This window comes from Pogoniulus pusillus, chromosome 6, assembly GCF_015220805.1.
Source record: "Pogoniulus pusillus isolate bPogPus1 chromosome 6, bPogPus1.pri, whole genome shotgun sequence".
Classification (NCBI taxonomy): Eukaryota; Metazoa; Chordata; class Aves; order Piciformes; family Lybiidae; genus Pogoniulus; species Pogoniulus pusillus.
In genome coordinates this window covers 19,782,050-19,806,129 of record NC_087269.1, presented here as the reverse complement: position 1 = coordinate 19,806,129, position 24,080 = coordinate 19,782,050, and the positions used below count along the sequence as shown (strand labels likewise).

General features: G+C 42.2%; 1 protein-coding gene across 2 annotated transcripts in view; it reads left to right on the top strand.

The window, feature by feature from the left end:
* The window catches only part of WDFY4 (WDFY family member 4), a 193,594-nt gene extending 169,514 nt beyond the window's left edge, over positions 1–24,080 (top strand). For both annotated transcript variants that reach the window (XM_064144766.1, XM_064144765.1), the window contains 10 exons: positions 1,729–1,820; positions 8,468–8,680; positions 9,205–9,352; positions 10,251–10,408; positions 11,976–12,134; positions 16,324–16,503; positions 18,248–18,430; positions 19,059–19,146; positions 22,575–22,686; positions 23,670–24,080. In XM_064144766.1, the coding sequence (XP_064000836.1) occupies positions 1,729–1,820; positions 8,468–8,680; positions 9,205–9,352; positions 10,251–10,408; positions 11,976–12,134; positions 16,324–16,503; positions 18,248–18,430; positions 19,059–19,146; positions 22,575–22,686; positions 23,670–23,736 (1,400 nt within the window). In that variant the 3' untranslated portion in view covers positions 23,737–24,080. The remainder of the gene's footprint in view (positions 1–1,728; positions 1,821–8,467; positions 8,681–9,204; positions 9,353–10,250; positions 10,409–11,975; positions 12,135–16,323; positions 16,504–18,247; positions 18,431–19,058; positions 19,147–22,574; positions 22,687–23,669) is intronic.

Here is a 24,080-nt window from a genome sequence, read left to right as displayed (position 1 = left end):
CAGTTATCTGTTACCCTTACAGTAAAGAAGTTCCCCCTTGTGTTGAGGTGGAACCTCTTTTGCTGCAACTTACACCCATTGCTCCTTGTCCTATCCCAGGGAGCAAGTGAGAAGAGCCTGTCCCCCTGCTCCTGGCCAGCCCTCAGATATTTATAAACATTGATCAAATCCCCTCTAAGTCTTCTGTTCTCCAGACTAAAAAGCCCCAGGTCCCTCAGCTTCTCCTCATCAGCCATGCCCTCCAGTTCCCTAATCATCCTTGTAGCCCTCCGCTGGACTATCTCCAGCAGATCCCTGTCCCTCTTAAACTGGGGAGCCCAAAACTGAACACAGTATTCAAGATGGGGTCTCACCAGGGCAGAGTAGAGGCAGAGGAGAACCTCCCTTGATCTGCTGGACACACTCAGAATCATCCTATATGAGTGACAGCAAAGGCAACTTAACCCATGATACTGAGGTCTAGCTACAGTTGCATTTAAGAACTCACGTTCTTAAGAAATGAGACACGTTAAGAAAAGAACAGAATGAGAAAGATATGTTAGAAGATTGTTGAAAGATAATAAATACTTGGAGTAACTTCATCCTGAGAGGAAGCCAAGGAAGACCTTGTCTCAAAGTTCCAGTGACTGACCTGAAAGGAATCAAGTGGAGAGACCTAAAAGAGATACCAGAATCTTGCCAAAAAAGGGAAGACATGCAGAAAGATTTTACTACAGGCAATACCAAGAACAGAATTTCTTCACTGCTACCCTGAGGGGACACATGCAGTCCCAGACCTGGGCTTCAACTTAGATTTAAATTCATCCAGTTATCACAGTATCACAGTATCATCAGGGTTGGAAGAGACCTCACAGATCATCAAGTCCAACCCTTTACCACAGAGCTCAAGGCTAGACCATGGCACCAAGTGCCACGTCCAATCCTGCCTTGAACAGCTCCAGGGACGGCGACTCCACCACCTCCCCGGGCAGCCCATTCCAGTGTCCAATGACTCTCTCAGTGAAGAACTTTCTCCTCACCTCGAGCCTAAATCTCCCCTGGCACAGCCTGAGGCTGTGTCCTCTCGTTCTGGCGCTGGCCACCTGAGAGAAGAGAGCAACCTCCTCCTGGCCACAACCACCCCTCAGGTAGTTGTAGACAGCAATAAGGTCACCCCTGAGCCTCCTCTTCTCCAGGCTAACCAATCCCAGCTCCCTCAGCCTCTCCTTGTAGGGCTTCTGCTCGAGGTCTCTCACCAGCCTCGTCGCCCTTCTCTGGACACGCTCAAGCATCTCAATGTCCCTTCTAAACTGCAACACTGTGCTCTGAAATAAGAATACAATCTTCACCTTCTGAAAAGAACAAGATTGCAAAAGACTTGAAAACAAAAAACCTCTCAGGTGCCTACTTTAGTAGGAATATCTGACAGTTAGGCCTCCAGGATCCTGTATAAATGGGAAGCTGTGCCAGCACGTTTGTCTGGAGTGAAATTTGCAGTGTGTGTTAAGGATGTGTATTATTACTATATTAGCAACAGTCACTAGAACATCTCAGTTCTTTATTACAGGAGCAGAAATCCCGGAAGAAATTGGTTCTGCGTTGTTCTATGGCATTAGAATTGATATAGAACCTGAAATCACACATGTAACAGCCACCTCAATTTCCTTTGGCATCAGTATTTAGAAAAGCTCTTCATATTTGCAATGTGTTTGATTCTTGTTTTCAATCCTCCCTTTGTAATCCCTGCAGGCTGCATGCAGGATGGAACAGTGCTAGGAGATGTGCAGCTTCCTCCTTGGGCAGATGGAGACCCCCATAAATTCATTCTCCTGCACAGACAGGTCAGTGAATATCAAGATTTGTAACAAAATGCTGAACTGAATACCAATGAAAACAAAATTCTGAAAGCCAGAATCAAAACTAAAATGTTAGGTCCAAATGCATCCTGTCTTTGTGGAGCTCACTTAGGTTCTGAACTTTGTATGTTTACTTGTCTGTCTGACAATTCACCCTGAATCAAGGCCAACTTTCCATATCAGGTGAGGTTCATACCTAGGTCTGTGGCACAGACCTGTCTAAGCCTGTTAAGCACATGTGAATGTAACATAATGCATGCCCAGAGCACTTTCATGAATATAACCCCATGTTGCTAACCTGATGTGTGTTTATTTGAACTAAATCCATCTAAATCCATCTCCAAGCATCTCTAAGTCTTGCCAGGACTACAACTAATTATTTCCTTTTTTTTGGGGGGGGAAGGGGCGGGGGTGGTGGTGGTGGTGGAGGAACCTAATGTTATTTCCTGCCTTTAATGGAATCAGCCTCGGTAATTTGAAAACAAAATAGCTTTAGAGTTCTGAGACTTACTGCACTTAGTGCTATCTATTAATAGTTAGAAAGTCTTAACTGCTGTATGATGTCACCTGCTATGCAGCAGTGAATGGAAAAGCAATCCTGTATGAAGGCAGTTGCACTGAACACAGACTTTGCACCAGAATCTCTTGGTGCAAGTCTCTCTTTCTGTTAGAGCTAAAAAGGGAAAGTGCTGTACTGTAGTGCTCCTGTGTTATCTCATCTGATTTCATCTGGCAAAAGCAGTCAAACTGCGTTTTTGAGTGCCTGCAGACTATTGCTATGTACAGGAAGAGTGTGGATTTTACATATTAGCATTGGTGGGACTAAACAAACAGCCCATGATTTTCAAGGCATTACATCACCCTGGTTTGTCATGTGTACCTTCAGTTTCTGCTTCAGTGTGGGGTTCTCAGCTTTCTTTTTCCAAGTAAGATCTGCCTTTGGGGGTTCAGCTTTCACTCTCTGCAGTCTTTGTAGGTAATTATAGCCAAACCTGTGAACAGAACCATCTTCTCTATATTGATATCTAAATGTCTTTCCTCAGCTGATCTCTTCAAATTCTAGCTTAGGTCCTGTCTTTGACTTCCCTACTGACTGCTTTAGTTTTCTTTCTTTTTTTCAACAAAACCAGAGTCTTAGTCTTGTGTCATAAATGTTATTTTCTTCACTGTTCCTTTGACAGCACTATGCTCCCATTAAATGACCATTACTTTTGTGTCCCTTGCTTTGCGCTTTGTCCAACATTCAAAGTCTCTACTTCCTGTTATTGTCCATACTGCTAAATAATTTGCATACTTCTATTGGATGTCCTCTTGAATCTTCATCTTGTTTCAAGTCAGCAGGGAGACAACTGAGATGAGGCCACCTTCATTGTCTGGAATTGCATGCAACTCTCCTTTCCCATGCTCTTATATTTTGAATTTCTATGACTCCATTTCTTGTACCTAAAGTGTCTCTCCATTCCCTCTTGAGACCCTACACATCTGTCTGTTTTATTTGTTCTTGCCTCTTCTTATGTTTCTTTCTCCATGCAGAAAGTTTGTAACAGTTTGGGAATGCTGTTTTTACCCAACAACAACCTTTCTGCTGATTTCCAGATTATATGTATGGATAACCAGTCTGTCTGGACCTCTTCATGTGCTGCAGTTGTGGGCTTGCATGTCCATTATTGGCTAACTATGTACAAGTGGTTTAGATGTTTGTTGCAACCAAAAACCCACAAAAACAAGCAAACATAGCCCCTAAAAAACCAAACAAGAAAAACAAACAAACAAAATCCTTTATAAGGTTGTCTATGGGCTATGAATCCATTTTTAAGAACATTTTCTTCTATTAAATCTGTATTAAGAGAACAGACTCCTGGAAATATGCACCAGCTATATATTTGTCAAAGAATTAATTGTTCTTAAAACATTATATTCCAAAGGCAAGTCAGTATTTTGTAGCATCTGCATTCCATGCTATCTCAATAGGTTCCTGGTGCTGCAAATGCTTTGGCTTGTAAATAACTGAGTATGAGAGTAAGCCTGTTCAACTCTGGATCCATTTACACTGCTCAGATTACTTCTGTGAATGAATATTTGTATGATTAGAGTTTGTGATTGCCTACTTTTTTGTGCTGTAGTCCTACTTTTCTTTCTTTTTTTTTTCAGGACTGCTGAGCACAAAGTGAGAAATTTCATATTATTTAATTGAGCTTCCCTTTAGTCTCTGCTATGAATTCATGACCTGAACATTTCCATTTACATCTGTCAGAACAATAAAGATAAAAGAAGTTACGTTTCTATCTTGCTAGCTTGCCTGTTATGAAATGGAAAACTTTTGTATATACTTACTAAAAATGCTGTTTTCAATCATTTTGAGGATGTGATTGAAAGTAGTCATCTATTCTTTTTGCCTCAGAATCCTGCCTCAATAGATAAAAGCTTCTGAATTAATGTTATTTCAAGTTACATGGTGTGGAGAAGAGCTGTTTATTACTATTACCAGATCTCAAGTGTTTCTATGCTTAGTAGCCTGACACAGTGATGTGCTGCCACTCAATTTAGTAATCCAAGCAAGTACATAGAATTTACAGCATATTCAGTAGCTAATGAATCCATTTACAGAAGCTACATTAATATTTTTCTTTGTTTTACCTCATGTTTCTGTAGCAGTTACCTGAATAACTTAGAGTACAGCCCAGTACTGGCAAGCACACAGTGGGTATACCTGTCTGGGAGAACAGTGAATGGAAGAGATTTTCACCACAAAACTAGTCAGGTTGAAATGGAAGTGTGTCAGTAGCAACAAGAGCATTGCTCAATAAATTATTTCAACTTTCTGTTACTGTTATCAGAACCTTTTTCTTTTCATTGCAGTGTTACATTAGATTACAAACTGAATGGAAAATATTTTATGATGTAGCTAATATTGTCTGTTATATAGGTTCATTATTAGTAAAATAAAAGGATGTAATTTTTTCCAAATCTAGAACTGGGCAAAAGGGCAGATTTTAACACATGAGAAAACTTGAGACTTGGGGTTTATGTTCTGATTGGAAAGCAAATACTCTTTAGAGTATGAATTTGCCCTAGAACCTAGCTTACTTTTTTCAGTCAGACTCTGCTCCCTGATTTTTTCCAGCCTGTTAGTCTGAGAAGATAAGAAGATAATGTTTTTGCCAAAAATTGAGATACAGAGAGATTAAGAGCCTTGTTCAGACTGCTTATGCTCATGTACATACACACTAATAGGCATTACTGAGTCAGACATCTCTGACACTGCCTAGAGAGTGATTTAAAGGCTCAGAGCTCTAGTCAGACTGAAAGGTTGTGGAAGGGAAGAGACACCTGAGGTTACAATAGCTGTAACCACATGATACATGTACTTCAGGAAGGAAGTCCTTATGTGAGTGTTGTAGGTTTGCTGCTCAAAGTATTGTCTTTGCTAAAATGAAGACTTGAGGAAGTGCTCAATTCCTTCTCTTTCCAAGAAAGCAACTCAGTGTTAAACATGCAACAGTTGTATGGTATTCCCCACTGAATCCCATGAAGGCATGTAGATCCTTTGCTCTATTCCATGCTTCCTCTGTGACCTTCCAAGGGGCTTAGTCTCTGTTCTCCATTTTCCCCAAACATGGAAAAGACAACACTGCCCTTCCTTAACAGAGGTGCTGCAGACAGAAATCCGTGGATGTCTGAAACATGTTGTAGCTTTACACTGATATTTCTTAAAGAAAAACAGGGAGAAATGTTTGTTTGGAGTGTAAAGTTCTGAGTTGTGCTCCTCCCTGCTTGTGTGATGGTGAGCACTTCAAAGGCACTTAGATGCAATGGAGAACATCTGCTTTTGCCTTGCACTTTGGAGTAAGGATGCAATTTGGAAATCAATCTGTCAGTCATCTCTGCATAGTATGGTTTTGCTCTCATTGTAGTGCTATCTCAGATTGTGTGAATGAGATTTGTGAGAGATAAAATGAACCCAAAAGCCGCACTCCAGTTGTGCACTCCAGATGCTAGTGGCATTTAGCCTGTGCAAGCAGCCTAAATCTAGTTTGTAGTAAAGCCCCCACAGTGCATGTAATGTGGATACTGGGCCCTCTCTACCATCTGTTCTGTTCTACAGACCTGCTTCCACTGAGCTGCACTATTTGCTAGCAGTGACACAGCTGAATAAAGCCACACAAGTTTTACAAATTAATTTAAATCTCATATAGGAAGAGTTTAGCAAACGAAAGATCACATTTATAGACTCATCTTCTTAATGATTTGCTAGACCTGATCAGACCTGCACTGACATATGGTCAGTGCAAAACTCTCTCGCCAACTATAGCTACTACTAGGTGTTCTGCACTTACAGTGCAAGAAATCTTGTAGAAATAAAGTTGGTCAGCACACCTAGAAAAGTTTGCCTTATTGTGAAGTGAAGAATTAGAAATAGGAGGGTTTCCAGAACCTCTGAGATCACCCACTGGTGTATTTGTTGCTGACATCATGGTCATTTTTAGGAGGCTTCACAGTGAGTTTTGGTGCACTAAACAGACCCAAGTAAATGGTGTTCTGAGGTTTTGCTATAACTTTAAAGTACATGAGTGCAAAGAATTGTTCCTGACATAAATTTCCCAGTAACTCCCTGTTTCATGTTTAATAAGTTAGGAATCTAGCCTACTAAAGAAATTTATTTATTTCCTCTTTCAGTCACAAGTTCTCCCTCCCTGGCTGTGCTTGTGTCATAATGCTTAGAGAAATACTGAGAGACACAGTTGCAGCTCTGTTGGCTGCTTTGTTTTGCTCTGGCAGTGATGCCAGGCAAAATTTACAGTTTGCAATTCATGGACTAACTGCTTTTATTAATGAGGATGAGTTCCGAGTCTGTTCATAAGTGTATTCCTGTTGTTTGCAGGGGACAGATTGTATGTTGTGCTTGTTCTCTGAGCTGCCCTGTGATCGTTATAGCTGTGGGCAGGGTCATTTAAACCAGCTGCACAGGGCTAAGTGTGTGCTCTGTGAAATGAGCCATTGTTCTGGATCCCATTAGCCTGTCTGTTTCTGCTGTGCTTTGGGTGGGATGGTCTGTTTGGGAGACCTTTAACTGAGCATCAGGGAGTATTGCACAGTCAAATGATTTCAAGATAGGAAAGTATTTTTAATAATACTTAACACTGCTGCTTGAATCATTAGGCAAGGGCATTTGGGAACACACAACACTTTGGTGAGGCAGGTGATGGCAGGGGCAATAGCATTTATTGAAGCCTTAGGGATAAGACTGGCTAATCTGGAGGTAAGCAAAGGTTCAGCTCAAACTTTTATCCACTGCTGATGAACTTGCTGCTGAATCTTCCAAGCACAAACTTTATACTGTGATTATATTGAGCTTTCCAGAGAGCCCACACTGACAGAGATGTATTACTTTGTTGCATCTCTCCCAATCTCCTCTAGCAATCTTCTCTTTCTTCTGGTCCCATTAACCCATACACATGTCACTATGGGTGGAAAATCTAACCAAAGCCAACTATTTCCTATTTTAGGGGGAAAAAAAAAATCAGATCTCATTTTTTTCTGTGAAGAGGAAATGTGGTGCTTCAACTATCTCCACTTAAGTCCTGAGAGGGTTGTTGACCAAACCCAGGCAGTCTTGAAGCTTCTGTCATACAGCTGACCTGCTGCGCCCCAACTCTGCCATTGCAAATCTCTTCCCTGTCTTGGCTTGCAGCGCTCCTTGACAGTCAGCTACAAGCTCTACACTGTCTTCACTGATTCATGCCTTGCAGCATCTCCTGCCGTATCCTCTAGGTCCAGCTTCAAGCCTCTCTTCTAGTCATGTCTTCCTAATCTATGTTTGTGTTGTGTGTATCTTCTCAAACATAAATTCTGCTACTTGATGCAAATCATAACCAAGGCACATTCCTACAAACAGAAAATCACCTCTGACTTGTCTATAGAGCAAAGTGGTGGTACCATATACTAATAAATGTTTTGCTTATTTAAATCATCTTGTATCAGCAGCACTATTGGTGAGGACATGATGGCACATGTGCTGCAAGTTGGAGAATGCATCAAGATCTGAAGAGTTCTTGCACTTTGCTTTGTGGAACCTGCCTGTGCTGTCTCTTAGAATACTGCTGCTGTATCTCTTACGCTTGTTGCACTTCGTCCTTCCCTTTCCTGTGGGGATCTTCTCATAGAGGCACCCACAAAACAGACAGCAGTACCTACCTAACAATGTGGATTTATTGTAACCAAAATAACTCACTGCTCCATCCAACACAGTGAAATTATAAGTTTGGAAGTCACTCAGGAATATATTACCAAACAACCAACTAAACTTCAACCATAAGCTTTAAGGAATGTTCTTTCTTGAAAGAAAGTGTGCATGCTCACTCATAAAGTGAGCCTCTAGCCAGCCTCAGCACTTCGTTGGGTGTCTGTTAGGCTTCTGCATTTCTGTCGGCGTGGTTGTGCCTGCCACAGATCCACTTTTCATTTCTTTGGTTACATTTTGTGAGGATGTGCTAAGAATTGTGGTTGTAGAGCTACTGAAATTGTGAAGCTTCACTTGCAGAGAATTTAAGTCTCCAGAAGGGGCTGGGAAATGGTAATGCATTTGTAATAGACACAAGCTACTGAATTGATTAATTTTCTTTTGGTTTCAGGCACTGGAAAGTGACTATGTCAGTGCACACCTCCATCGCTGGATAGATCTGATTTTTGGCTACAAGCAATATGGCTCAGCTGCAGTGGAAGCAGTTAATATCTATCACCCTTACTTCTATGGACACAAGACAGATCTCAACAACATTAAAGACCCTCTGATTAAGAGCACCATCCTGGGTTTTATCAGTAACTTTGGACAGATACCAAAGCAGGTACCACTTTGTTATGATAACAGAGAGCATAATTTATTTTGATTTTGTAGAATTTCATCTGAAAATCAAAAATAGAGACTGAAATCAGAGACATTTTCTGATTTAAATCTTCTGAAAGATGGATGATGGACTGCTCCAGATTGTATATTACATCAGCATGCACCCACACACATATGGGATTCAGCTTTGTACTCAATGCTGTTCCTGTTGGATACCATAGAACTGTGGCATCTCATTTGAGTTCTTCAGTGTAGTCACATGAGTGACCATTATTCTGAGAATGGGTACAGCCAAAGAAAAGTCTCATCTATGCTCTACTCTCTTCTGAACTGTGGGGATTAGCTTTCTATCTCCATGAGAAAGGGATGAAGTTTGATGAAAATGTAATATGGGGAGGATTTCTTTTAATGAAGATATTTGTGTATGATAAGGCTAGGGTCCATGGTTAAGGACTTAAACAGATATCTCTCCTGCATGATCTACCAAATAGAGATTTATTTTTCAATGCCATTCCTTTGTTCTAGCTCTTCACAAAACCACATCCATCCAGGAATGCCCAAGGGAAAAGTGCATCAGGAATAGACACCATGCTGTCACTTCATTCAAGTGGAATTCTTCCTCCTTTTGTGAGCAGCCTGCAAAATCTGAAGCTTTCACCAGTCACAGTAAAAGGTGCTATAGGGGCTGTGCTACTCTTTCATAGAATCATAGAATCATAGAATCAACCAGGTTGGAAGAGACCTCCAAGATCATCCAGTCCAACCTATCACCCAGCCCTAACCAATCAACTAGACCATGGCACTAAGTGCCTCATCCAGCCTTTTCTTGAAGACCCCCAGGGACGGTGCCTCCACCACCTCCCTGGGCAGCCCATTCCAATGGGAAATCACTCTCTCTGTCAAGAACTTCTTCCTAATATCCAGCCTATACCTACCCTGGCACAACTTGAGACTGTGTCCCCTTGTTCTATTGCTGGTTGCCTGGGAGAAGAGGCCAACCCCCACCTGGCTACAATGCCCCTTCAGGTAGTTGTAGACAGCAATGAGGTCTGCCTTGAGCCTCTTCTTCTCCAGGCTAAACACCTCCAGCTCCCTCAGCCTCTCCTCGTAGGGTTTATGTTCCAGGCCCCTCACCAGCTTTGTCGCCCTTCTCTGGACACCTTCCAGCACCTCAACATCTCTCTTCAATTGAGGGGCCCAGAACTGGACACAGTACTCAAGGTGTGGCCTGACCAGTGCTGAGTACAGGGGAAGAATAACCTCCCTTGTCCTACTGGCCACACTGTTCCTGATGCAAGCCAGGATGCCATTGGCTCTCTTTGTTAGTGAATAAGTGCACTACTGTTAAATCCTCTCCTTTGGAGCACATCACTTTCCCTGCATGTATTTATGTGGTTCATTGGAGAGGAGTGTTTCTACCATTTTGACTGGCATCACAGCTGTAGAGTGGATTTCTGTCTGTGGGTCTGTCCTGCTGAGTCCAGTTGCCAGGCTCACTACACAAGCTGTGCAAGGAGGAAAGTTAAGTCATCTTTAAAAGACAGAATTAAACTTGTTCTCTCTTTTGTCAGACTATCCCAAGGGAGCTGTTGGGCATATTGTTCATACTGAGAAAGGCATTCTAGCTGTTGAAAAAAACAAGATTTTAATTCCTCCTCTTTGGAGCAAAACATTCTGCTGGGGATTTGAAGATTTCACCTGCTGCTTTCGCAACTATGGGTCTGAGAAGGTAAACTAGAAAAAAAGTCTAAGCATTCCAGAAATGAATGGTATCTTGTGGGCTCTGGCTGCTTTGGGCACTCATTTCAGAGGCTGCTGGGGAGCTGATTTCAGAGACTGCTGCGCAGGACTTTATCACAGTCAATCTTCTTGAGTAATCTCAAGTCAAATGTCTCAAAAGAGTACAAAGTAATTCTAGACTGGTCAAAAATGTAACATTTCCTCTCTAAAATATCTCCTTTTCTTCTTCCAGTGCCTCTGTTGTCTGTTAAAATGAAGGAGAAAAAGGGTAATATAAGGTCTCCTGGCCACAGATAAGAAATTTCATTGTGCACAGCTTTCTATTGGAATCAAGATAGAGTCATCTGTCAGTTCCCCTCTGGCTCCCAAGCTTATCCTACTGCATTCATTCAAAAATAATAGCGTTGTCTATCCTAGAAAGTAAATATTCTTACTTCTTTGCTGTTAAAAACCAACGGTCTGTGTCATCACACTGCACTTGGCAGATGCAGTTTCTTCCTCTACTACACAACCACTGATTTTTTGATGTGCTTGGGACAATATTGTGACATGCAAATACATATGATTTAGCTTGAGTACCAGAATACAGCATTTGTAAGCCACACCATTATGTTTTTACAAACATATCTCAGAAGTAAATGGAAGTGAAAAAGATATGAGGTGTATTTTACTTTCTACTCTCTATATAAAAGTATTGGGAATTTTCTCCGTTGCTTTCTATCAAAAATCAGCTGCTTAGCAACTCATAGGACTGTTGTAGGTATAAATTATTTGTCTCTTCAAAAGTCAGGGTGTCACTGAGCCTCGGGACACTGAGCATAGTGAATGTGATTACACACTCACAGTAAAAAGTAGTTGGGAGCCCATCTTGAGTTCTCTCTGGTCAGCAGTACCTCTGGACTTGATCTTAAAAGATCTTTTTGTCCTTGTAAGTAGTTAAAAGTTTGTTCTGTCTGTGGCATCGGTTTTTGTAGCTGTGCTATCTAGCTCTACCAGAATCGTTAGCACCATAGTGTGGTCCTCTTGTGGGAGAGCACCACGGCAGGATGAAAACAGGGCAGGGCATTTGCGCTTTAATTGTACCAAGGTGATAGACCTGACATAGGTTGCTTCTAACAGAGCTGTTTGAACGCAGTGGAATTGAGTGCTTTGGCTTTTGGCTTTTCTACCCAGGTATGGAGAGGGTTGCAGAGCCTGTCACTAACTGCTAGCAGTGGCTGTCACAGGTTTCTTTTTAACGTATGCTGAATGTTTGCATTCTGTCACTGCATGGTGGCAGAATGAGCTTACCTGAAGTTAAGCAGCAAGTCTGTGGCGCAGGAGGTATTGGGAATCAAGTCTTCCAAGACTTAAGACGCTGACCTTCATTCAGCCTTCCTGTTTGGTCCCTGGGTGATGACACAACCGCATGCTCATGCTGTGCTGTGCACATAGAGACTGGTTAACACGAGCTTTTCTTTCCTGGATTTGAAGAAATTAAGACTCGGTTCTGAAAAATTAATCTGCCAACAGGAATTAACAAAATGTATTTGACTAAAAGCTGCTTTCTTGTACAGAACGGGACGACATTTGAGTGCATGGCAGACTGGGGAAAGTGCCTCTGTGCTGTGTGTCCTTCAGCAACTACCATAATCACATCTGGAACAAGCTCAGTTGTATGTGTCTGGGAAGTTTCTATCATCAAGGACAAAGTGAAATGTCTAAACTTGAGACAGGTCAGTATCATAGCTTTTTTGCTATAGAAACCTAATGAAAACCAGAAGATTTGTTGTCTTCTGTTGGAAATACTTCTGGGCAAATCAAGAAGGGATTAACAACCAATGATCAACAGTGACAGCCTGTTGACTCCACCACTGCCCTGGGCAGAATATTCCGATGTTTGGTAACCCTTTCAATGAAGAAGCCTAAACTTCCCCTGGTGCAGTTTGTAGCTGTTTCCTCTAGTTCTGCTGCTTTCCATCAAGGAGAAGAGGCTGGCCCCTGCCTCACTCCAGCCTTCTTCAGGTACTTGTAAGGAGCAATTGAGTCTCCTCTCAGTCTCCTCTTCTTGAGACTGAACAACCCCAGTCCCCTCAGACGCTCCTCGCCACAGGCCACGTGCTTCAGCCCTTCACAAGCCTCATTTGTCCTTCTCTGGACATGCTTCAGCATCTCAATATCCTTCCTATAGTGAGGGGCCCAGAACTGAATGCAACCAGGATATGAGAACAGAAGTAGAAGAAATAGCACGAGATAAAAGCACGAGTGGTAATCTTCATCAACAACAAAATGCTACCAGGTTGAGTTTCAGGCAACAGTTTGAAGAGGCTGTCTTTCATCTCCAATGTAATGCCCTTCTCTCTAACAATCGGAAATCAGCTTTGCTGGTGTGTTCCACTGTGATTAATCTGCCATTACACAAAGTCCACAAAGTGGCATGAGATCATGCCATGACAAATGTTGTAATTTTTGCTTCCCTTTGCTAGCAGAGAATTTTTACTTTTTTTTTAATGTTATCTGGCATAGATGTAAATCTGAAGTACAGTTCTAAGTGTCTTCCAGGGAATTACTTGCTGCTTTCATGTAATTCACCATTTCATGGTAGCTGTTTTTTTCTGCTGAATCAAAAAAAAAAACAAACCACCAACCCATAGTTGTATCATCTTTCCTGAAAGAGTGAGCTTTGCTTAAGTACAGCTGACGTGCTATAAAGTGGATGCTATTCACTTACCAGCTGTCTCATGAGACTGACACATTCTGGTTCGGAATGTAGTAAAGCACAGAAGCTATATTTTGAGGGGGGGGAAGAAAAAAATCACTTTTCCCTTTCTATCAGGGGCAGCTTCCGCAGTTTTGTGGGACAGTAAAGATTGTGCATAATAGCCTTAGTATTGATCCATGCAATTTACCAGTTCCTTCAGCGTTCACAAGCAGAGGGATTGGTGCAATCCAGGCCCTAGAATTTCTGAGCCAAATGAAGCACTGGCTTGGAGAAGGATCTGGGCATGCTGTGCTGTCTGTCATGCAGACCTCTCAGAGAGGTGTTGAGTGGAGTTGTGAAGTATCTGTCTCCACGTCAACCAGTTAAGTTAAATGGTCAAACTTGGTTTAAGTTTTCATATGCTAAGCATTCTTGCAGTGAAGCTGGTCTTCACTTTTTGTCTTTTGATATTTGTGAGTCAGCTCTGGAGCCAGGCCTCACAGTGTTTTCTGCAGACTTGCTGCAGGATATTTCCCATTCACAGACAACCTGCCAGCCTTGGCAAAGCAATAAGGAGAGCATAAAAGAGAGCTAAAAGCATGCAACTCGTTTTTACATGACTGTGCATTGAGACACTGGTGGATTGGAGCTGAAATTATAATTGGGTTCATGCTCAGCCATCTCTTCCACACGCAGATTGTATTTAATGCAGATTGTATTCCCTGCCAGGTAGGATCTTTATGGGTTAAAAACAACAAAAAAAAAAAAAGTCCTATTTAAACTTGTACAGAAGCTTAGCTTGCCTTGAATTGGTAGTTTGGATGCTGTGACATATGTGTTCTTTCTAGATATGTATTCTTTCATGCTTTGGAGAAAGGAGAGGCAGCTTGAAGCCCTTGAACCAGCCCTTTTTACAGAAGTCTTTTGCAGTTCACAAGCACAGGCTCTGGGTTACACCCAGTCTTTTGCAAACAAGTCTTTTGGCCCCATCCTCTTTAACATCTTCATAGATGACCTGGAGGAGGGCATCGAGTCAGTCATCAGCAAGTTTGCAGATGACACCAAGCTGGGGGCATATGTGACTGGATTGGAAGGCAGAAGGGCTCTGCAGCGGGATCTTGACTGCCTGGACAGATGGGCAGAGTCCAATGGGATGGGGTTCAATAGCTCCAAGTGCAGGGTGCTGCACTTAGGCCACAACAACCCCATAGAGAGATACAGGCTGGGGTCGGAGTGGCTGGAGAGCAGCCAGACAGAGAGGGATCTGGGGGTGCTGATTGATACCCGCCTGAACATGAGCCAGCAGTGTGCCCAGGTGGCCAAGAGAGCCAGTGGCATCCTGGCCTGCATCAGGAATGGTGTGGCCATCAGGAGCAGGGAGGTCATTCTGCCCCTGTACTCTGCACTGGTTAGACCACATCTTGAGTACTGTGTTCAGTTCTGGGCCCCCCAGTTTAGGAGGGACATTGAGATGCTTGAGCGTGTCCAGAGAAGGGCGACGAGGCTGGGGAGAGGCCTTGAGCACAGCCCTACGAGGAGAGGCTGAGGGAGCTGGGATTGTTTAGCCTGGAGAAGAGGAGGCTCAGGGGTGACCTTATTGCTGTCTACAACTACCTGAAGGGTGGTTGTGGCCAGGAGGAGGTTGCTCTCTTCTCTCAGGTGGCCAGCACCAGAACAAGAGGACACAGCCTCAGGCTGCGCCAGGGGAAATTTCGGCTTGAGGTGAGGAGAAAGTTCTTCACTGAGAGAGTCATTGGACACTGGAATGGGCTGCCCGGGGAGGTGGTGGAGTCGCTGTCCCTGGGGCACTTCAAGGCAAGGGTGGACGTGGCACTTGGTGCCATGGTCTAGCCTTGAGCTGTGTGGTAAAGGGTTGGACTTGATGATCTGTGAGGTCTCTTCCAACCCTGATGATACTGTGATACTGTGATACTGTAACAAAGTGTTCAACAGCCAGTCCAAATCTATTGCTGAGCCTCCTTTTCTATGCCAAATTGAGAGTGTCTCTGACCATTGCTTTTGGAGACCCCATTTCATGCCAATGGTTCTTGTGAATGGAATAAATCATAAACTGAAATTCATCCCTCATAGTTGCAGGTCACCTTCAGTAGCACATAGCTTGCTGCAGCTCAGCTTCTTCACCAGTGGATTAATGCTTGAACACTGTTGTCCTAGTAACCTTGGCAAGTGACAGCACATTAACCAGCAAGAGTTCAGACTCTCAGTCACACACTGGAAAAGACTGAGAGGTGTGTTTGCAAAAACCATCCCAGACTTGCAGCTCTCCTGTTTCATGATGAACTGAGACAGACACTGAATATATGTTAATTGTGTCATACAGAGAAAGTATGCATTTATTGTTAAAACCAACATTAAAACTGGTGGGTCTGATTTTCACAGTAAGGCAGCTAAAAACACCCTTTGGAAGGCTATTTTGGAACACTGTGAAGGACTTATTCACTGTTGCTCTACAGACTTTACTGTCATTGGTGATTATGCAGCAGAAATGTATACTGCTGTCACTTGAGAATGTGCATTAAACCATTGCCATCAGTATACTTCAGTCCATTACTTCTATCTGTTATTCAATTGCCTCAAGTATAGTCTTTTTTTCATGAAACCTTTAAAATTAAATGGAGCTCTCCTTTGTCTCTGTAACCTATAAAACAATGACAACAAAGAATGTGTAATGATGAAAAAGAAAGGAATTCCTACATGGCTTTAAAGCAAAAATTCTCCCCATTCTTTTTACTTAAAACTGTGAAGTATTAGCACTTGTTTAGGAATATTGAAAGACTGAGAAAGATTTCACTAAAATACATCCTCATACATTTTTTCCCCACAACTTTTTTAAATATTGAGAAATTATAATTTCTGATCATAAATTATACTTCAAACTGCACAGAGTGAAGTAAAAAGTAATGTTTTGTTGCTGAGCACAAAGCAGTTCATAGAATCTGAAATGTATGACAAGGGCCCTGAATTATAGTGCAATTTAAGGCAAGTCATGTCATCTCTGATTCTAGGATTCTCTTTGACCCTCAACAACCAGTTGAGTGCAAGGATGCTGCTATAGGATCCTTTGGTATTTCTCCCTCTTACCTTTTTTAGTTCTTCAAAGAGTGGCTAAGTTGTTTGTTCTTAGTGAACAACAGTAGGACTGTGGCTGCCTACTAAAGCAGTCACCATTTGTCATGGTTTATTTGTTACTTTTTCCCCATCAGGCTCTGTATGGACACACACAGGCAGTGACCTGCCTTGCAGCATCTGTGACCTACAGTATCTTTGTGAGTGGATCTGATGACAGAACCTGCATCATTTGGGACCTAAACCAGCTGACATACATAAACCAGCTTCCTACCCATGGGGCAAACCTCTGTTCTGTTGCCATCAACAATTCAACAGTAAGGTCTTCATTTATCATCTTTCTTCTGATGTATCCATGAACATTTCATGATAATTTAATGGGTGCTTTTCCTAACCTAAAAACATCCTGAGAGTCTGATACATTGATTTTATTTAGTTATTTATTTATTTTTACAGAGATTGCTAATAGTGTTCTTAATGATGAGAAGCAAGCACTAAAAGCAACATCTTAGGCTGAACAGCTAAGTAGAAGCATGTGGTGGATGGGTAGATAGCAGGATTAAACAACTTCTAGTTTACAGAGCATGAAATATTTACCCTTACAGCTCCTGGATTTTTCTCACTGCCTCCTTTATGTCATTACTTTTTCCCGACATTAGTGCAACACAGCCCTCAGCCCTCAGTCTGCCATCTCAATTTACAACTACTTCACACTTTTGCAGTGACAAGTTTGCCTTTTGCTTTGCCTTCCTCTACTCTCAGGTGTGATGGGAGCTCTTGATAGTACTGGATGTAAGTCTCTGGGCAGAGGTGCATGAATGTTGATGGGAAATGCATGTTGTTTGATAACAAGTTTTGTTTTTTTCCCCTGGAAAATGCAGAATAATTTGAAGCAAAGTTTTGAAGGAAAGAGATTTCTGAACCACATCCTTTTCTGTGAAACAAGAACACTGTATGGCTCTTTGTTATGTGACTGTTTGGTTTCACATTTTCTGGAGCATCTAGAAGCTCCGTTTATAGAGGCAAATCTAATGATGTTTGTATCACGTAGGCTCAAAATAAAACAGCTGTCTCAAAAAGCTTACAAGCTAGGGAGGATGTAAAATCTTGCTATAACTAGTCATTTCAGTTAATTTTAGATCTTTGATCTAGACCTGAAAAACACTGTAGGTCATAAGCAAATGCTTGCCTGTACTCTCACATGGATAAGATAGCTAAAAGTTATTGTCTTTATTGGCAACTCTATTTCAAATGTACTATCTTTGTTTTATCTTCAGAATTCTACCCTGCACTGCAAAGAGCCCTGGTCCCAAGTCAAGCAGGGGCATAGTATGGTGTTAGTTGATTTGAAACAGATGCACACTGCAAATTTAAGGGCACACTGGCCTTTGCCAGAATCAAATGACTTTACTGACAGTGTTCTATTTATCTAGTTCTTAGTGTGCATGAAGGGTGGAAGGCTGAGGTGGAATTTTGATTAGTAACTTGATCAAAATGCACATTTGACAAGATCATGTAGAACTGTAGCATGGTTCTTGGTTCTGTGTGCTTCTTGCCCCTAAGAGATTACCTATGTATTTGCTCCTTACATGCAGTCTGTGGTAAGACTGTGAACCCGCACGGAAGGAAGACTAGAGGAGAGATTGAGTTGCAAAGGATATTTTCTCCATGGGAAGTGCAGGTCACTGAATGCTGATCTAGTGATTGGTCAAACGAAAAATGCAGTCTAAAAATGCGATGACATTAAGCTCCCTGTGAGGGGCAGAGGAGGATTGTGAAATCACCAAAGGCAGTTGAGCAGCTGAACACCAGGTCCTTTTCTAAGAGCATTTTTATTTGTAACAACTAGGTGTACTTTATTTATAAAACTTAAGAACATTTAATTATTCAAGAAAAGGGGGAAAATGTAGTTTTTATTTTCTCTGGTTTATATTATCTGACCAGAAGCAAAACAAGGATCAGAATTTAAAGTCAGAGCAACTCTATAACTTAAAATCAGCACTTAAGTTTTGAGAAGGATGAGTGTAGGATTTTGAAACACTGCATCTTGCTTTATTACAGGGTGATATTATCTCTTGTGCTGGATCTTACCTATATCTCTGGACTGTCAATGGCCAGCTGCTTGCAAGCATTAACACCAGCTCCATCCCTGAATGCCGTATTGCTTGCTGCTGCTTTGCTGAAGTGATGGACTGGGACACACGCAGCGTCATCATCACAGGAAGCACAGATGGAGTGGTGAGGGTAGGTGGATGGGAGAGAGGAAAGGAAATTCTGATTTATTGTAGAACAGAGGAAGAATTTTGCATCCTAAATGGAGAGACACAGCTACTAAAACTCCATGCCACTTTTTCAAGAGGGCAGCACAGGGGAGAAGCTACAAATATTAACAACATGCTTGCTTCATATCAACATTTATACTCCTGAATGGAGGAGTCTTTGCCATTCAGAAAGAGTTTTGAAAACATGATTTCCACTCTGGTATGGTTTTGAAAGCAAACATTACATTGCCCGTCGGAAATGTGTTTGAGCATGTTTTCTGAGAGCAAGTTCACAGATCAATTTAGTAAGTCATACTTTCTCATGAGCAGGAATTCACTGGTGATTCCACTTCCAGTCTGGTGGAAGATCTTCCTCGATTACTGGTATCCTTGTTAGCATGCCAGCCTGGCAGCTGCACCAGCTCCCTGCATACATTTCTCCAGTGTGATGCTCGGCAGCACAGTGGTAGAGGAAGAAAAAATGGGGAATCCTGTTCCCGTGGTAGAAGTCCATATTCCACCCCTTCCTGGGAAGCAGACAGTCACATCTCTCTCTTACTGGATTGTTGTAATTGATTTTTTCCCCCATTTTTACCTCTTTGCTGTCACAGCTCTGGAAGACTGAATACATCAATACCCCAGACCAAGATGCTGGACCAAGACCACAGACAGGCACAATAGAAGACCCAGGAAACACAGGTATGACCACAGGGTGGGCTGCTGCAGTGTAACTGTGTGCTGCAGACCTTGTTTGCCTGTGAGGAAGAAGAAGCTGTGTGAGCACAGTGATGTGAAAGGGAGATGGTGCAGACAGCTGATGCAACCTTACTGTAAGCAGCAGCAGTAGTGGGCAGCCACTGCACTGCCTTAGAGACAGGGAGCACTCCTGAGTCACCAGTCTCATGGACACATCCTGCTCGGGTGAAACTGAAAAATTCTTCATAGGCTCTGTCATGGGTTCTTCAAAACTTGACAGAAAACCATCCTGCAGAAACCTAGGAAACTAAATGAACTATCCTGACTCCAGAAAGCTCATTTCCTTGTCACCACTGCTGATGGCCTGTATTAAAGTATTGTGACATGTTGGAGTGGGCAGTTTCAGATCTTGTCCTGGGAAAGAACAGGGAAGTTTGTTGGTTTTGCTACCGTAAATGAGTTCAAAGGCATGCCAAACAGGCAGGAGGCCAGTAGCAGGCCATGGTGTATAGAGCCGTTTACTCAAGTTTGTGGCAAGCTGGAGGTGATACCCTGGAGTTCTTTAGAGGTGAGGTTAATAAGATGATGCAGCTCCTGTGCTGACTGGTATTAAAAACAACTCAGGCTCACTTGTCCTTCACCATAAGGGTGATGAGATACTGGAATAGGTTACCCAGAGAGGTGGTAGAAACTCCATTCCTGGAAGTTTTTAAGGCTAGGCTGGATGTGGCTGTGGGCAACCTGATCTAGTGGAAAGTGTACCAGCCCATGACAAGGGAGTTGAAACTAGATGATCTTTAAGGTCCCTTCAAACCCTGACAATTCTGTGATTCTGTGATTTTCACTTCTCTGTTCTAATAAATACAGGTGTACAAACCTGCCAGGGAGCTTTAGGAGCATATTCTAAATAGCACATCTTGCATATTTTATAAGAGAAGGAAATTGTGGTGTTAGCTTTTACACCACAGATTTGCTGTGATCCTCGTTACAGACATTCTCTATTAGTTCAATTTTAGGCACACAATTTGCATAAATATAGAACTATAAATGTAACATCTGCGTAGAAAAAGATATTATGCAGTAATTGAGCATTGCCACTGCGATCTTCAGAAGTCCTGTTCATGGAACTACATTATTTACATGGCTGTGTGAAAATATTTCTACATACAGAGGCATATTGGAAATGTCAAACCAGATGCCCATGTGTACAGGGTTAACCCTCCAGGGGGAGTGACCTTGAACCTGACCCTAGGTGGTCTTGACCCCTCCCCAGAGGTGGGTCTGAGCACCACCAGGTGATTCATGGTTAGCCCACTCCCCCTTCCTGTCTAAAGTTCATTAAAGCAGGAGGAACGTCCTGTTCCCTCTCTCTCTGCACTCCCTGCCTCCCTGCTTACCAGCATCACCATCCTGTTCCTGGTTCTCTTTGTTTTACCACGTGGCCATCACCCACAAGGCAGACAAACCCCTTACCACCAAAATCTGGTTGTATTTACACATTTTGTATTTCTTTTTCCTTCCCTATACCCTTGTAACTTCCCTACCTCAGATACCTTTTTAATTTTTTGTTAAACTTTTATTCTTTTTAGCTTCCAAATCAGAGTAAGATTATTTGGGTGTGCTTACCTTTCCTCTCTCTACATCTAATTCCTTTCTTTTGGGAAAGAAGCTGTGTGCTAGTTTGAAGCTAGCTAGAATGTTTTGATAAGAAGAACTAGATTACAGGCTGTGAAAGAGAAACAGAAGTTATGTCTACTTCACTCACAGGCTTGCTGAGAGGTATAAGAACAAGAATCCAAACATAGATAAGGCACTTCTTCTGCTTGGGAGCTCTGAGCTGCATTTCTCCCTCTAGCCCTTCTGTCATCTCTCTGACTAATCCACCTTGCTTCCTAACCCCCTGGCTGAACCTCCACTCTTCCTTGGGACTGGGGTAAGGTTGAGAGGAGTGGGAGAAGGTGGAAGGGTGGTTGGGAGCCCCTCCTGGGGACTCAGGTTTCTGGGAGGGGAGTTGTGTTTCTGTATTACCTTTTACCTTGTATATTTCTGCATATAACTGTATATACTGAAAATATCTGCTTGTGCATTGTGCTAGCTGTAAGCTCATTCAAATTTCCAGAGCCATCTGAGTCTAGTATTTCCAAAGTGTGTGGGGTCAGGTAGCACCCAAACCTCTACAAGGGGGAAGAGGGAAGGGCACTCTATAAAACTGTTATTGGTTCTATCAAGTATATTTGAGTCTCTGGGAATTTAAATTAGAACCGAGACACCATGCAACCTTTTATCATGTCTCAGAGTAGCTAGAGCCAGCTGCTTCTACAGAAGGTGCAACAACACTGGAGATGCCAGATGTGAGATAGCCTGGCCGCAGTGGCTCTCTATTTGGTTTCATTGTGGCCTGTAAATAGAGATTGCTCTAAGTCAAAGGAAAAGACTTATCATTCCTTCTAAAATCCTTGTAGGCTTTTTTGCAGATTCTTTGTACACGTAGAAATGTCCACTTTGCCTTAAGAATTTCCAAAGTTCTTGTCCGTAGCTTCTGGTGGCAGATACTTTCCTGTCCTGTTAATGGGGTACAGTTGCCTAGGCAGGTTTTTGAATAAACTGAGGTTTTAGCTATCTTAAACAGTTTTCTAAACAAGGACTTCAAAGCTACCCATGGGAGCCCTGCAGAATATTCCTGCTTCTGCCTTTTTCAGAGAGGACCACAGAAGGCATGCACTGGCCCCAGACATCTGGCACTGTGTAGACACACACACCTGTTCACACACGAGCGGGAGGAGGCACATCAAAGAGTTGAGAGGGGTAATCAAAGCAGTGCCATGCTCCCTTCAACTATTCAGATGACTTCAGAATTGTTTTAAATATTCCCACCTCTCCTTCTACACATCAAGCAAAACAAAATTAATACAAAACACAGTTATTCAAAAGAGCAAAGTAACTACGATTGAGTTATGTCGTTAGGTTGTGTGTGTGTACGTATGCGTGTGCATGTGAAGTGTTCTTAGCATTTAATTATTGTTTCTGTTATGAGCAGATTTAGATAAGTTGATAATACCAGGGCTTTATATAATTTCTTTTTACTAGGCAATTATGGGCTGTATTATATCCTGGCAGCAAGGTATTGTGGGGCATCTTATTAAGCATAGAGCCAGTGAAAACTGATGAACAATTTTGCTGAACTAGGCATGCAATTTAGAAAGCAATAATACACAAATCCAATTTAGCACACAATTGATACAGCCGCACGTCAGCACATGTAACTATCATAGCCACAAATTAAATTGGGATGGGCCTATTTTGCAACAGCACAGGCTGAGATTAAATATATTTGTTCTCAACTTAACAACTTGCTGACCGTAAATAATAACAATCCCATCCATGCTCCCTCCAGGTACTTTCTAAATATGTATTTTTAAACCACACAACAGGTAACAAGTGTGAAAAACGTCTTGTTCTCTGTCGGGAGCTGAATCACAGCCTTGCCTTGACTGGAAAACCCAGTAAGACCAGCCCAGCGGTGACAGCACTGGAGATATCCAGGTACAGTCCCTCCTTTTCCTCTGCTGCCGACGTCCCACAGAGAGGCTGTGCCAGCCTAACTCATGTGGGGGGGGGGGGGTTGTTTTATCCTGCCATTTGTATTACTGCTGCGTTTTTCTGCTTGGGGTGGTGGTGCTCAGTTTTTCATTGTTGGCTGGAGTGTTTTAGATCTCACTGGAAATGGCAGCCAAATGCAGTCACTCTAACAGCTGGCCTGGCTAGCTCTATTAAGTGAAGGGTGTTGGAATAGTTGATAGCCAGACAGGAGACAGCTCAGCAGAAATCAAGTAGGGTTTGGCCAGAATAGCTGTAGAGATCAGTAGCTGTTACACTGTCTCTGTACTATAGACAAAACAGTATCCTAGGAGTTGAGGGAGATATTATCTCCCTAAACTGTAAACAGAAAATGTTGGCCAAAGGACAACTCCAATCAGTTTGCACAGCTAGCAATATTTTTGTTTACTCAATCCACCTCCTAAGAATTTTGGTATTTTGTTAGTGGATTAAATTATTTCCATATTCTGCATGCTCAGATTTGGGGCACTTAGTGTGATGTTTATGTGCATTGAAAGTGGGAAAGTTTGAGAGAGGGTCAGTTTTGTTAGTGTTGCTGGCACTGCATGCAGCAGAGATTTCAGTGGCTGAAGCCATGACACTATGTGCTAACAAGTTTGAATGCTGAATCTGGCCAGGATATTTTTTAACCCTTAAAGAATGGCAAGATCTGGTTAGATTATCCAATACTGATCCCCTGAACTCTTTAGGAAACTTTGGATCCAATTCTAAGTTCAGTCTTCAAACTACAATCTTTGGCTGCTCTATAACATTATTCTTCAAATTTAACATTTAAGATATCCTACTCCCCTGAATGCTGGATTCTCCTAATAGCTACATATACAGGGAAAAGACTTGATCCTGTTTGTGTCTCTCTCTTAAACATTTTTTTTCTATTTTTGTCTTTCTTTCATTCTTTCTTTCTCAAGAAATTCCAGCAAGATCCTAGTTGGTGATGACTGGGGAAGAGTCTGCTGCTGGTCTGTGGATGGATAGGAAGAAATGGCCAAAGCCTCTTGTTTTTTCAGGCTCTTGCACGGAGAGAAAATTACCCTTGAGAGCACAAAAGAGAGAAACTGGAAGCCTGTGGTTGGAAACTGGTTTTCAAGGGAACTGCAGGACTGGTCCAGCTGTCAAATCTGATTGAAATTAGAGAATGGAGTTCAAAGTTCAGAGACACACTGACAGATGTGCACATTGACAATGAGATTTTGCAGTATTTGTCCTGGGAAAAATTCTGTGCTTTAAATGTTATTTTACATACTGAATTTGGCATAATACACTGTATTTCACAAATAATAGATAGCAAATAAAACTGCTTTGATTATACCAAAGAGCAA